At 34.1% G+C, this 15174-nt stretch overlaps 2 protein-coding genes across 2 annotated transcripts; one reads left to right on the top strand and one right to left on the bottom strand.

The window, feature by feature from the left end:
* Nucleotides 1-432: 432 nt before the first annotated feature.
* On the top strand, nt 433-5443 carry LOC117909288 (sorcin-like). The gene is made up of 10 exons (XM_034823255.1): nt 433-564; nt 680-738; nt 828-868; nt 1286-1317; nt 2023-2051; nt 3194-3230; nt 3462-3518; nt 3774-3850; nt 4642-4715; nt 5155-5443. The coding sequence occupies exons 1-10, from the start codon at nt 490-492 to the stop codon at nt 5172-5174; spliced, it is 501 nt and encodes a 166-aa protein (XP_034679146.1). The 5' UTR covers nt 433-489; the 3' UTR covers nt 5175-5443.
* A 787-nt stretch (nt 5444-6230) lies between these two features.
* Nucleotides 6231-13664, bottom strand: LOC117911373 (V-type proton ATPase subunit B 2). The gene is made up of 15 exons (XM_034825721.1): nt 13538-13664; nt 12153-12217; nt 11195-11250; nt 10992-11090; nt 10512-10571; nt 9855-9966; nt 9540-9748; nt 8879-9007; nt 8622-8759; nt 8045-8195; nt 7874-7956; nt 7259-7306; nt 7106-7159; nt 6946-7029; nt 6231-6850 (listed from the first exon to the last, which is right to left on the bottom strand). The coding sequence occupies exons 2-15, from the start codon at nt 12208-12210 to the stop codon at nt 6665-6667; spliced, it is 1467 nt and encodes a 488-aa protein (XP_034681612.1). The 5' UTR covers nt 12211-12217; nt 13538-13664; the 3' UTR covers nt 6231-6664.
* Nucleotides 13665-15174: the final 1510 nt, after the last annotated feature.

Below are 15174 nucleotides of genomic sequence, written 5' to 3'. Positions count from 1 at the left end.
CATTTAACATGATACTCGTTCCTAAAGTTTAACAATTCCAAGGCTTTATAACTTTTCATTAGTGAACTTTGTCGTTTTGAGTCATACAATAAGGACATGTGTCTCGTGGTTTTGGTTTTACCATAAAAAAACTTACAACGAAGAGTTTTGAAATTATTTTTCTCACGATATCATTACATACATAATATCCACTTTACCTTTTTTTCCTATTCAGATAGTATATATACATAGTACATCTCTTTTATATTTAGAAATAAATAATTTCTATTTATATTTTAATTTATTTTTATAAATTAAAAATAATTAAAATAAATTTTGAAAAATAGAATTAAACATGTTATGAGTCTACAATTATTAAAATATTTTTGGAAATTTTGAATTTCAACAAAGATTATAAATTGGGAATATAATTCCAGCAAGGGAGCGGAGCGTAGCTTTGCGAAGGTATTAAAACGAAGCGTTTGCCGAATACTTCCAAGCTTGAAGGCAATGGAGAATCTGAGAGAGTGGTTCAACAGAGTTGACTCAGAGAAAACCGGAAGCATCACTGCGACTCAGCTCAAGGTTCGTTCTCTTCTTCAAAACCTTAGCCTTCTTGGATCTTCACCTGACACTTCGCAACGACGTTGTTGTAATACTTTTTCTTCTCTTTTGAAATCGACGGTGTTGTGATCATCAGACAACTCTCGCCGTCGGGAACCTCGAATTCCCTCTCTCTATCGTTCAGCAAATGATCAGGTTCATTTTCTGTCTCACAATTCAATTGATCGACTATTGAACTCCAATTTATTTATCTATTTTTCAATTTTTGTGGTTTTTTGTTGCAGAATGTATGATTTTGATAAGAATGGGACTATGAACTTCCAAGGTGTGATAATTTTGTTATAATTTCCGAGAATTGATGTACTGTTGCTGTGGCCTTTGCTTTCATGGGTTTTGAAATTGATATTTTCGTAATACAAGCAAAATTGGAGTTTTGATACGAGTTTAAACTTGTGATTTGTTTGTTCTGAGTCCGAAATGGCCATCGATGGTGCTTTTAAGAAATATTTCTGTTCCGTGAGTTGGAGAATGAAATTTCTAGAAGAGGAAATATAGGAAAAAGCCCTAAAAGAATGATCCTGATACGGTAGATTAGAGTACAGGTTTATGATATATGATAGGAAGCACAATTGATGTTAGTTGTTACTTTGATTTCGATTGTATCTTTTTGTGCTGAGATTTTTTAATTTAGAAGTGATGTTGGATTCTCTCTCTTACTTGGCTTAATTTATTTCTTTCTCAGAGTTTGTTGCGCTTAACAAGTTTCTTCTGAAGGTTAGTTCGTTTACTCCTTGAATGCATTGGCACTTTTTTGTGGTATAGCGTTTTAAATGAAAAATTATGCTCTGTTGGGATCTTGGGAACCACTAGGGAAAGGAAAAGGGGGGAGGGGGGTTTGAAGAATGTCACTTTGTTTGGTTGAGTAGAAAATATCAAAATAAATGAGATGGAGAATAAATAGAATGAAACTTATTGAGCTCAAATTTGTTTTTTCTTAATTATTTTTCCTTCCTTTTTCTTTCCTTTGTCTTTTCTGTTCTCTCACACTTTCTAAAACCTAAATAGAGTCTAAATGATATAATTTGAAGCTGGCAACATCCCAACTGTTGTGAGAGACACTGGTGACCTATGGTTATAGCATTTCTCTAGGGTTGTAATGTCAATTTACTCATTTTCTAGGGATAGTGTGTATTTTTATGTGGATTTTCTGTGTCCATTTGATGAACACCAGGAACCTATTAATTCCATCAGTGTCTATTTCTATCTAATAATTTTCTTTACCAGCCCAGGACACTGGTTTAAGGGATATTTTTATACATAGATAATATTGTTATTGTCTATCATTTAGTATCGTACTTCATGCTGTTCTTTCTGGATATATAATTTCTATCACAGAAAGTATCACCTCAAAGTGGAAGAACAACATGTATCCTTCCAAGGTTTTTGGTAACATTTCATTTACTTTTAAATTATTTGCAGGTTCAACAAGCATTTGCGGACCTAGAGAGGTAATTCACCATCTTACATATTTGAATTTTACACACATTTACACTCATGTTTAATTTTTTTCCATGTATTTTACGCATGCCCTCAGCGTGACAACATGTTTTTTGATACAAAGGAATTTGCCTTTAAAAAATAAAAGTAAAAATTACCAGAAACAAACATTCATTAATATGGATTTAAAAGTACAAGAAATGGTGAGAAATTCTTCCTAAAATTTGCAAGCTCTTATCAAAACAAGAGGCGGAGAAACCTTCTCCAATATACTAAGAAGAAGTGTACATTTTTGGAGAACCACAAGAAACTTTATAATTAAAGCATCTCCTCCCTTTGCTATCCTAACCCTTAGATCTGCCTACTACTTTCCAATCGAGTTGAATTACATTAAGATGAATGCCCTTAAAAGTGGTAGTAATAGAGGCCTAGAAGGAGGAATATAAATAAATTAGGTTACATATCATCTTTTAAGTCATCCACTTGTCCTAAAAAATTCTTGCATTTCTTTCCCACCACACTATCCAAATAAGCTTAAGGCTATGAAAGAATTGTTTTTCTGATTGATTTTTAATAGCTCAGTAAATCTACTTTTAGCTTGGTGAGATATACATGTCAAATCGAACTATTTATCTATCTTTATCAAAGAATTTTAGTTGGGTGGGTTAATCGCAACAGATGCATTCAAAATGTATATTCTAATTAGAAGAGCCTGCTTTAAAAATGAACTGACAGCTGAAACTGATATTCCTTTGTACCTTTAGTGAGTTATGTTCTTTCCTGTGAGTAGGTTGTATGCTTGACAATCGTAAAATTGATGACAAGTAAGATGCTCTTGGTAATAAACTGATAACTGAGTACATCAGTTAAATTGTTGGTGAACTTGGGTATATCTGGGACTTAAAATCTATACATATTTTAAAGTTGATATTCATGGCCATACTATGCGAGCAGGGTGAGAAGCAATTCTTGAACTCTTGTAGTTTGTTAACATTTCAGTTTGCTCTTATAACACTTCGACTTATCGATCTTATTGCTGATGTGTACCTGTTATTAGGACTGTCCCTTTGGTTTTAGATATTTGAGACTGGAAGTGTTTATTACACAAAAATAAATTTTAAAACCATGTTATTACTTTTGTTCATTGGTACAGGGGTCGTGGATTCCTTGTTCCTGATGAAGTTTATGAGGTATGTTTTATGCAATTTTCTCTGTAGCTTGGATGAATAAATGGGGTTTTTAGACTTTGTGGCATGTTTGACAACTCAAACCTTGTCCAGTAAACTCATCTTCCTCTTTTCTTATTAACTCTATCACTGATACCCTAGTTGTTTATACCTTTCTTTGTATTATTTCTTCTTTGATGTTCATTTTCACAATACTGTTAATGAAAAGCCAGTGTTACTCATATATGGTTGCAGGGATTGGTGAAAATTGGATTCTCCCTCGACTCTCCTGCTTTTTACACTGTCTGTGAGGTAAAAAATAAATAAAGAAAATAAAATCTGACTAGAGCAGATTTTTTTTGTTAAACAGGGTAACAGAGTTGTTTACATTCCAATATAACTAGAATTTATGGTTTGATGTCTAGGCCAAAGATTCATACTTAGAATTAGAAGAATTCTTGTTTTTTAACTGCTCAATAAGAACTATGTTTAGTTTTTATGAACTGCAGATCCTGTTCAGAAAATTCTAGTGCAAGTTACCACTCTGTTTTCTTCTTGATTTTTCAGAGCTTTGATCAAAAGAAGAATGGAAGATTCCGGTTGGATGACTTCATATCTCTCTGTATATTTATACAGTCTGCTCGGTAGGTAACTTGTACTGTCATACATGCATACATCATGCTGAATATTCTATGATGAGACAATTATGTTTGATGGTAACATGAATATGTGAGGCACCAAAGTGCCTATGCATAGACTATGGAACCAAAATGTCAGTTTTCATCACCATCCCTGTAGGTCAAATTCAACAAAATGCCGATCATCATCTTTGTCATCAAATTGAACCAAATGCTCAACACATCCACCCACCTTATTAATGGTGTCTGACCTGAAGTGAAGCACAACAGATTCATGATCTCTGATTTTCTACCATTTTTAACAACATTCCGATTGAAGGTTAATGGTGTCTGACCTTAAGTGTAACCCCAACCCAATCATAATTCATAATACACACACTGACACACATTAATGATGGTAGTCTGACCTGAAGTGAAGCCCAACAGATGCTACAAAATATTCTGACTGAATTTACTCTCAAACTCATTTTGTACTATTTTAAACATATAATCCAACCTTTATTGAATCATTCTGAAATAATTCCTGAATTCAAAAGACTGAAGGCTTCCATTCTGTTTTATCTGCACTGAAGAAAAAAAATTCAACAAACATTGGATAACAAAAAACCTGGGACTTTTTACTTGTGAACAAACTTTTTATTGTTAATTATACAACAGGATGAAAAAATATAAGCAATTCAACAAACTTCTGTGGGCTATAATACTCAGAAACACAGTAGAACAGAATTAAAAAATTATTGGTAGTTCTTCTGCATTTAACTCATTAGACTGTTATCTCCTTGTTTTGCTTTTTGTAGGAATCTGTTTAATTCTTTTGATACTGCTAAGCAAGGCAGGGTGACCCTGGATCTCAACCAATTTGTTTACTGCAGTGAGTATTTACTGACTTGATTAAAGCTATTTGAGAATTGCTTGCAACTTTTGGAGGGCATCATGAATTTTGTTTAAAACATTTGATGGGAATTGCAAACAAAATGTTATCTGCAAACCCCATGGTTTTGAACCTTCTGCTGGGATATGTCCCAAGTTGCTTATCGGCTTCTTAGCAGCCAACCTTTTTTTTTTTTGTTTCACTGCCTTCAGCTTATTTCTCAAACCAATTTAGATCTGATAAGCATGTTAAAAGCCAAGAAATATATGATTTGATCACCAATGACCTTTAATCTTGCCTTGGGCATCATCCTAAGTGAATATAATCTAATGCAACTTTCCTCATACCGCCAAAGTGAACAAGCTATTTTTTCTCAATTTGCATTATATGCTTTACAAACTAACGTGTTTGAATTTGTGGACTTTGTCTTGGTGTTCAGCTGCAAATTGTAGAATATGAGATCAACAGCATTTGAAGCGGGCACGGCCCCCACTGGATGCTACACAATGTGTATGTACATTGAATTCATAATCATTTTAGTTATGATTTATGAGATTGATTTACTTTGAGTAATGTCATACCTACTCCTTTTCTCATATTTGTGTATATAACCTTACAAATCTGAACAGTGCGTGCATTTCCAAAAAATAGCTTGTTCAATCTCTAGTTACCTTGAGCTAGTGATTATGGGGTCCAGGTGGAGGTTAATTCTTTACGCTATGCCTATATGCAAAAGCTTTTACGTAGTGAATGTTACATTTTTCGGACCAGGTGTGATCAAATGAAAAATAGTTGATAAATTATGCCATTAAATCTTTGATAATACACTCCAAAAGATCAATCGGTTTCTCTATGACGTTGAGGTCTTTTTCCCCCTTTGATATGACAAATCGCATGGTATGGGGGCCGGGCCGTTCTATATGGCCCTCTTTGGGTTGTGCCCTTTGGGCCAGATGCTCGGCTAAGGCAACCCAATGGGATGCCGTGGCCCACTGGGGCGGTGATTACCTGACAATTTGGAAAGCCATCGTCTCTACAACATTTGGAGCATACGTTGTTGTACCGATGATAGATTGTCGGCTCAAAAGCATATTTGCAATGCATGAACAACCAAAAGAGGGAGGGATTTTATAAAACAGTTCTTAGAAATTTTTTCATTTGATTTTAGGAATAGAATTTTATTTAAAATAATGCAATTTTCAATTTATTCTCCGTGTTTCGTAACACCACAAAAAAACACCAAAACTTCTTAAATTTCTTTTAAAAAATCATCTCATTTTTATAACGCATCTTCAATTTCTTCCAAAAAATTACTCTTATTTTAATAAGAAATTCTTTTTTTTAAAAATATTTTCAACATAAAACTTGTGAAACATGATTTTTAAGGTGGAAAATGAATTTCTATTCCCAAAAGTAGAAACAGGTGCTAGGTTTTGTTTCAGCAATCTTTTGGATTCAAATCAGAAACCAAAGGTCATGAAGAAGAATACCCAAAAACCTCGTACAGAAGCAAGCTGTCGAAACTTGGAACAGCCTCTGTTCCCCAATAATAAGCAAAATCCAAAGAGACGATATTACATGCTTAAATAGGATAATGAGACAAACATCATCGCTTTCCTACAAGTCCTGTTTCATCCTGAAACTTCAATCTGTGTAAAAACACACTAATAACAATGAATTTTAAAAATACACAGAAATTACAATATCTAAATCCACGTCCTCATTAGGAAAAAAATAAAATATTGGTGTTATTTGGTGGGGTACCGAGACTCGAAAGAACACAACCCTTTTCTTTATTATTCATGCCGGGTAGAGTCGGAGTATGAAGAGGAGAGAGGTATGCAACCAATCAAAAGCAAGCAAGGCGGTAAAAACAAATTTAAGAACCTCATTGCCAGTGCTGATTAAGCCGGAGACACAAGCGTGTTGCGAGCTTCGTTCTCCCTCCACTAGTTTGAGGCTTCTCTACTGTAGTACTGATCGAGGGTCTTCGCTGGTATACGGTGGAGAAGCTCACGGGGGAAAATCCGAAGCAGCGTCCATGCCAGATCAAGGGACTGGAAGATGTTGCGGGTGTCATAGGCTCCCTGAGCCACAAATTTTCTCTCGAATTTGTCTAGGAATTCCAGATATAGCTGTTTCCAGTGAAGGGTCGGACAACCTGTTAGTTGTTTTCTTACAATTGGGATTCATTTCAGATGAAATGATAATTTATAAGAGAGAGATGTACCAGATCCTCAGAAGAAAGTGCTTCTTCTCCAACCACAGCTTTCATTGCTTGAACATCCTTCCCAATTGCATAATTTGCATAGAGCTGAAAGAAGAAGAATCGCATTAGTTGGGAAGTGCTCAAAGAGAAGGTGAACGCACCCGAACATCAAATACTCTACCTGATTGGATACATCGGCATGATCCCTACGAGTCATCCCCTCACCAATGGCACTCTGCAGGAATTACCAACATTTTACATGATGTAAGCCCCTTGTCAGAACTTCCATTTAAAAAATCTCCGAGCTTAGGGCTTATGCAATAAGCAAGGTTACCTTCATTAAACGAGACAGTGATGGGAGGACATTGATTGGTGGGTATATCTGTTCAATTCAAACAAGAAAACATTGCTTAGCCTCAACAATCCATAGGCTCCATATGACAAAAGAATATAATTGTATATTTTCAAGAACCAAGTTTTTTTTTTTCCTGTATGCATCTGAACAATAAACTTAAGAAGGGGTTAAGCTTGATCAACCTGTTGTAGACCCGAAAGTGATTTGTTTAGAGTCAACTTATCAAGACAAATTCTAAAACCATATCATTTCTCAGCCACCAAATTACCATAGATGCAGAAGCTAGAAATACTATTGATGCAACTGGATCAGAACCAAATTCATTGTATAGAATTCTAATTTTCATTTGGTTAATAAGCCACCTTTCTTTCTCTTAAAACACTGCCTCTTCAACTGCTTTACTACATAATCCTACTCTATTATGGGAGTATGGATGTGAAGCCAGATAGACCAGCTCTTTTGACAGACCAATCCTTAGGGTTTATTATGTATGACACCAGAACCAGTTGTCTTTGGGGCCACATTTACAATCATTGTTCTAGATCACTATCAATTATATGAACTAGGAGACTTGAGGTTGATTTATAACCTTACCTGTCTATTGTGGAGCTGTCTGTCAATGTAAATCTGGCCCTCAGTGATATAACCCGTGAGATCGGGAGTGGGATGTGTTATATCTGTGAAAATCAGGTTCAGTGAGTGTAGTGCTACTATAATGAGAAATTGTCATCACTTGATCAAAATATGGATGATGCTTGACATTACCATCATTGGGCATAGTTAAAATTGGGATTTGTGTAATGGAACCCTTCCGCCCTTCAATACGTCCAGCACGTTCATAAATTGTTGCCAGATCAGTATACATATACCCAGGATACCCACGCCTTCCGGGAACTTCTTCTCGGGCAGCAGATACCTGCAGTTAAAATAAGTAGTTTGCATCACAAGCATCAGTAATGAGCTTGAAGAATTCAATGGGGTACTTGATTGAAAATACTCAAGAACAAAATTAGAAGTTTTTCTCAAGTATTTCAGTCAAGTACTTGTTAGACTTTATTGATGATCTAAATTGTGGATAGTGGTTTTTTGTTTCTTCTTAAAGAGTCTGTGCCACTCCTTTTTGTCTATGTGGCTCCTCTTGTATATCCCCTGTGTACATAGGGTTGCAGCCCCATGTTTCAATTGGCGCTTTTAAATCTTTTTGTTAGTCTATCAAAAAAATTATTAAAATTTTTAATTAAAGTGTAATTTTTGAAAGGCAATTAGTCTTTGAGTTATCTTGGTTTTTATAAGGAAAGACAATCACAAACCATTCATTGACAAAAGCAGAAAAAATCGTTACCTCACGAAGAGCATCTGCATAAGAACTCATATCTGTTAGTATGACCAGAACATGTTTGCCACATTCATATGCTAAATATTCAGCAGTGGTGAGAGCAATTCGAGGAGTGATGATGCGTTCAATGGTGGGGTCGTTGGCCTGTCCACTTGAGCATATCAAAAACTATTCAAAGCCAACTATTCTGAAGCCTGGTTTAAAATTTAGAATTTACACCACAAACAATAATAAATACCGCTATATTAATTTAATATAAATACCAGGTTAAGGAATAGAGTCACTCTCTCCATTGATCCATTTTCCTCGAAATCACGTTTAAAAAACTGTGCAGTCTCCATGTTTACTCCCATAGCTGCAAAAACAATGGCAAAGTTGTCCTCTTCCACATCCTGCAAGTTAAAAGTAGAAAAATGATATCTCATAGCAAGTTCAAAATTGATAAAAAGAAAGAAAATAAAATAAAAAGGAAATAAATGGCCATTTAACATCTAACACCAAAAAATAAAAAAATAAAAAATCATGAATTATGAACAATTGACATGATAGCGCTTTACTTAAACCAGAAAAATTAAAGGCATTTATGGGCCATTTCAACTATTTTAGCCATTTCAGTTAATTTCAATAACACATAGTGATGTATATATATATATATTTTTTTTTTAAATGAAAGTTTTGTTTCTTATTAATTTTCCAATGACCAAGAGGATGGCATGTATTTCATATTCCATGATAATAAGTTTCTAAAAGTATAAAAGGGGAACACATTCTGGAAATAATCAAAAGAGTAGATTTCAATATTAAGAACCATTACAAGCCTTTCATAAAACAATGGTTCTTTGCCCTAGTTATTCTACTAATCAACATCTTTTGCAATTCAATTTTATTAAATGCCAAATTTCTGTGCAGCAAGTCTACCATATCCTCAAGGAGACTTCCAGACTTCTCCAACCTCTTTACAAGACCAGCCTGCCGACATATCTGAGCAGCTATTTCATTATGAGGAAGACCAGCAGCAGAAAAAAGAGGGATCTTCTGTCCTCTGGCAATAGAATTCATGACATCAATTGTAGAAATCCCTGTCTGGATCATCTCTTCAGGATATGTTCTCTCACTAGGATTGATGGAACTCCCTGAAAAAAGGAAAGAAAAAGAGTACAGGATCTGCCACTGTTGTAAACTCTAAAGTTCAGAGGTGAGTTTTAATGGTTAAATAATACCACCTCCTAAAAAACTCACCAGAAATATCCAAGTAAGCCTCTGGCAATATAGGAGGCCCATTATCAATGGGTTTCCCTGAACCATTAAAGATACGCCCAAGCATATCCAATGAGACAGGAGTTTTCAAAACCTGTATAAAGGGTAAGAAAGGGACGCAATGAAATATCTACAGAAAGAAAGAAGTTGATCTCAAACTGATACTAGAGATAGCAATCACAGAAAGGCTTGACTTTCACTATGAAGCTGTATGTCAGAAAATGGATTCTTCATGTTTCATGTTCAATACAGTTTCAACCCAATCAAAGCCTATCAGAGACTTTTCAGTAAATAAAAACAGAAAACAATATTATCTACAAGAGTAAAAATAAATGAATATAACACAAAGGACAGGGATTTTATTGGCATAAAAACAGACAGGCAAGGTGGACCAGATACAGAAAAATCCCCCCTTTGAGAAACAAAAAAGGAGGACTGGTTGGTAAGCAGTAGAAGCAGTTTCTTTCACATCTATAAGTATGCCATCTGGTGATTGCAGTTGGATGGCCCAACTCAATCTACCAAACCATGCTTACAGGATGTGCATGCTAGGCAGAAACCTATGCTAGGCAGTTCTGCAAAAGTTCCTGATATTCTGCTTGAATGATAAGGGACAGATGCAAGAAAAAGATTTTATACCTCCCCTGTAAATTGAACAGTTGTGTATTTGTTGTCAATTCCAGAAGTTCCTTCAAAAACCTGGCCAAAACAACATAAGCTGAGTAAAGTATTTAATTGAAAAACAAAAAATAAAAAAATCCTATATAACAATATGACAAGAAGGACCAAGCCAAAACACAATGTGTTATCTGATTGCTGGAGGTTTCTATGCAATGCATTGTATGCCACATCATGAGGAGTAAAGAACTAAGTATACTCCGCTACAACATGAATATGTCATAAGGCCAACAGATAATTTCTTAAGATACTTTGTCCATAAGTAATGGAGGTCATATCACAAAAAGCTTTGAGCATTTAAACCTTCAAATAAAACGCATATATATCCACTATTATTTACTAAATGTGATAGGTGTTTAAAAATACGAAACCATTTAAGAATGTATAATCATGAACTTCATAAAAATGAGCACATAATGGAGAATACCAAACAGTAATCACCTGCACAACTGCTTTCTCACCATCAACTTCTAGGACTTGACCACGTCGAGTTGTTCCATCTCCCAAACGAATATTGACAATCTCTTGATATTTGGGTCCCTGGCGCAATTAGAAAGAAAATCATTGATCAATAGATTCTGAACAGATGGAAATCATATGAATCAGAAAGGAATAAATAAAAATACTAAATAAGTGAGGAATACCTTGACTTTCTCAAGGATAACCAATGGCCCAGCGACTCCAGAGACAGTTCTGTACTCTGTGATGTGCACATAAAGGAGGAAGATTCCAGTCAATATTATATAGAGCCCCAACCATGTTTAACAAAGCCTTTTTCATACTGCAATGACTTCTACTTAATAATTTATTTATTAGGCAACTAATTTCTACCTATATGAGAAAGAAAAGATTCTCAACAACTTTTTGAGCATTTGGACAAGATAATAAGTGATAATAGCAGCATAGGATACCAAGCATATATCAAAAAGCCTTCATCCCACTTATTTGGTATCTTCAATCCACACTACCCCACATCTCTTAACCAGTCCTGCCTTTATTTTTATTAATAAATATTTGAACATGGTGATTATCTCAAAATCTAATGGTACTACTAGGGCTTTGAGCTCATTCTTTTTTTTATTTATCTTCCATATGTTTGTAAATAAGTTAATAATCCATCTCAAAATCTTCAGAACATCACACCTATGTTACAGGAATATATGCCATTTCAGGGTGGCCAACATTTGCACTGAGCTAAATTTTTCTTTATGGAAATTTTACATACTGTTCAGATCTCAAAAATGATGAGAGAAAGAAAAAGGGCTGGCAATAGCTTGAGAAGACACTCCAATTCTCAACTTTAGCAAGCCATCCTAATTCTGTTTGTGAATATTTCCCATCTTTTCCACTTTACAGGTCATTGAAACAAGACAACAAAAAAATTTGGAGCTATAATCATCTCATGCTCATCGATCTTAGCCATCATTCTAACTCAATTTATGCCCTTCCTAAAATTGAATCTCTAGGGGTTTGGGTGAGGATCAAGCATGCTTGAGCAGCATTTCAAGTCCATCAATCCCTAGAGTTGGCCCTCATGCTTTATAAAGTTGAATGTGTGTGCTAGTGCTTGAGGGAGTATATTTTACAGACTATACAGCTTACCCATGCCAACCAACAGAGTTCCCTCCTCTGCATCATGATTGTTTTGTTCCACACCCATATTGAACCTGAAAGTACACAAGTTCAAACAAAATTGCCAATCAATGACACAAATACTATATATTACAATGACAGCAAAATTCTCATCATCAAAAGTGCAGGTTGGTTGGAAATAATCAATAATGAAGAAGCATTAGTTCAAAATTTTGTCCCTGATTCTTCCATTCACCAAAATCCAAAAGAATGAAAGAGAAAATCAGTATCAGCAAAACCTAGCTCACAAAAAACTTTAACAGATTCAAATCATCACCAAAAATGAAAAGGCTAAAACAGAAATTAGATCTGCATGAGTACTACATACTCCAGTCCAACACATCAACATCAATCAAATCATTTTCAATTTCAAAACCTGAAACTTACTTTCCAATCCAAAGAGTTAGGGCAATGTAATCAAGGCCAAGTAATCACATCAAAATGCGCAATTTGGCTGCTGAGAAAACTCAGAGGGAGAGAGAAAAAGGAAAAGCTCCCTCCAAGTCACTCTTAACACAATTATCATGCTTGCTTAAGTCGATCAACATCCCACTTAAACAGATTCAAATCAATACCCAAAAAGAAAAAGGAAGCTAAAGTTTTAGGCTAGATTTGAATGAGTACTACATAATCCGATCCAATATACACCAATCAAAACATTTCTGAATTTGAAAGCCCAATGCATCCTTCCCCATCCAAACAGCTAAGTAACTAACCAAAACCTCTAAATCACATCAAAACACACTGTTTAGATGTTGAGATAACCCTCCGAACAAAAGAAAGCTCTCTCCCACTCACTCTTAACACAATCATCGGGCTCACTTAAATCGATCAACATCCAAACAACCCATTTTGTCTATCAGCAAAACCTAGTAGACATTAACACTTCAACGGATTCAAATCATCACGAAATGCTAAAACTGAAGTTATATTCGCATGCGTCCAGTATACGCCCGTCAAATCATTTCCAAATCCGAAAACCCCGACCTTCCTCTCCATCCAAAACAGCCAGGGCAAAGCAACCAACACCAATTAAACGCATCAAAACACACCGTTTGGCCGCTGAAAAACTCCTCTCCAACTCACTCTAAGACAACCATCAGACTCGGTCAAGCCGAGTACATGCATATTCACATATAAAAAAACAAAAAAAAAAAAAAACCAAACACGACCAACATCCAAACATTCCCTCTCCCTTTCCTCCATTTTCCAACTAACCAAACGATCGAATGCGAATTATGCCTCGATTTGGTTCGATCAATTCTTGAAAACAGTTATTGAAACAACATTAAGAAATCAAATTAAAGAAAATAAAAAAATAATAATAAAGAGAATGGATCTGAATCGAAACGCACCGTTATGATCTGAGGCAGAGCAAGACAAAGCAGAGCAAAGCAAAGACGCTAGAGATGGCGCAGAAGATGATGAGAGAGTGAGATCCGACGGAATAAAATAAATGTTGATTTTTTTTTTAATTAATTAATGATAGTAATTGGGAAAAGACCAGAGATATGAAGTTCTCAGAGTCACACAGTGACGATCGCCTACGGTGCTCCACAGGTTACGTTTGAAACTGTGGCCGCCGGATGGAGGAGTTGTTGCTGATTTGGGAGCCGTTGGATTGGTGGAATATAGACACGTATGATTATGCTTAGCTGGAAGGGGCCCACATGCCAGGTACCTCTTTTTGTGTTTACTGTTTATTGGCTTTCCAGTTTCCCCCTTTTAAGCCCGTTCTTAATTACGGAATATTTGAACTTTCTTTCAAAATTACCACAAAAATGATAAAAAAAAAAAAAGGATAACAAATCTTCCCTTTTGAAACTAACCCTTAACATTTTTTCAACATAAAAAATATTTATTTTAACAAAAATATCCTCATTTTTTTCTTGCAAAAGTAACTCTTTTTTTTAAAACACATATATAAATAATAAAAATATTGAAGGGTATTAATGTCAAAAAGGGTACTCTTCAAGTTAAAAAATGGGGAGGGTTAGTTTTACAAATTTGGGATGTTTTCATTATTTTTAATCAATTAATCCTAAAAAAATGTAAAATGTAAATGGGTTTATTGTTGATCCAAGTGTAAATAAATTATACTTGAAATCTTGAGTTATACTCAACTCAAAAATAACTCTTATTTGTATTAATTCATTTTAAATTATTCTTTATATTTATATAATTATTTTTAAATTATATTTTTTTAAAAATAAATAAATATTATGGCTTGTTTACTTGTGTGATTTAAAAACATATTTTCGGTTTTTAAAATAAAAAATTATTTTTAAAATTTTCTAACATTATTTGATCATTATTCTCTAAAATCAATTTTTAAAAACAAAGGGAAATAAATAACAAATTTTATAGAAAAAAATATAAATTGTTTTTACCCATTATTAAAAAACAAAAGCAAAACATGCATCCATTTGATCATATTTTCTAAAACTTATTTAAAAAAATATTTTTAAATTAAATAATAAAAAATAGTTTTTAAAAACAAATTCTTAAAAACCTAACCAAACAAGGCCTTAGGTTTTCTATTTTTATATATATAAAAAAATTAAATTGTTTCTTTGGTTTTTTTAGTTATTAAACATATTTTTCTATTTTTTTTAAGGAATAAAAAATAGTTAATAATTTTTTTTTAATGGGTGGCAATAGCATAAATGAGATTTTTTGCTTTTATTTTTAAAAATATACGAGGAGGAAAACATATTTAATTTAAAAACTGTTTTTGAAAATATATTTTTCAAAATAATTATACCTACGATACCTTTTAAACTTTTAAGCACTTTAATAATTGAAACAATCAATTATTATATTTATTTAGTAAAAACGATGAAGCCTGCATGCCTGTATGATTAATTGAGTTGGGTATAAGTTGGAGTGGGACAACTTTTCTTACCATTTCATAAGCTATAGGATATGTCATGAATGTGTTTCAAAATTAGAAAGTTGTGTTTCGGTAGGCCCATTTACCAATAATATTGTT

The sequence above is a fragment of the Vitis riparia genome, chromosome 3 (genome assembly GCF_004353265.1).
Source record: "Vitis riparia cultivar Riparia Gloire de Montpellier isolate 1030 chromosome 3, EGFV_Vit.rip_1.0, whole genome shotgun sequence".
NCBI lineage: Eukaryota > Viridiplantae > Streptophyta > Magnoliopsida > Vitales > Vitaceae > Vitis > Vitis riparia.
This window is presented reverse-complemented; position numbering and strand designations above follow the sequence as displayed.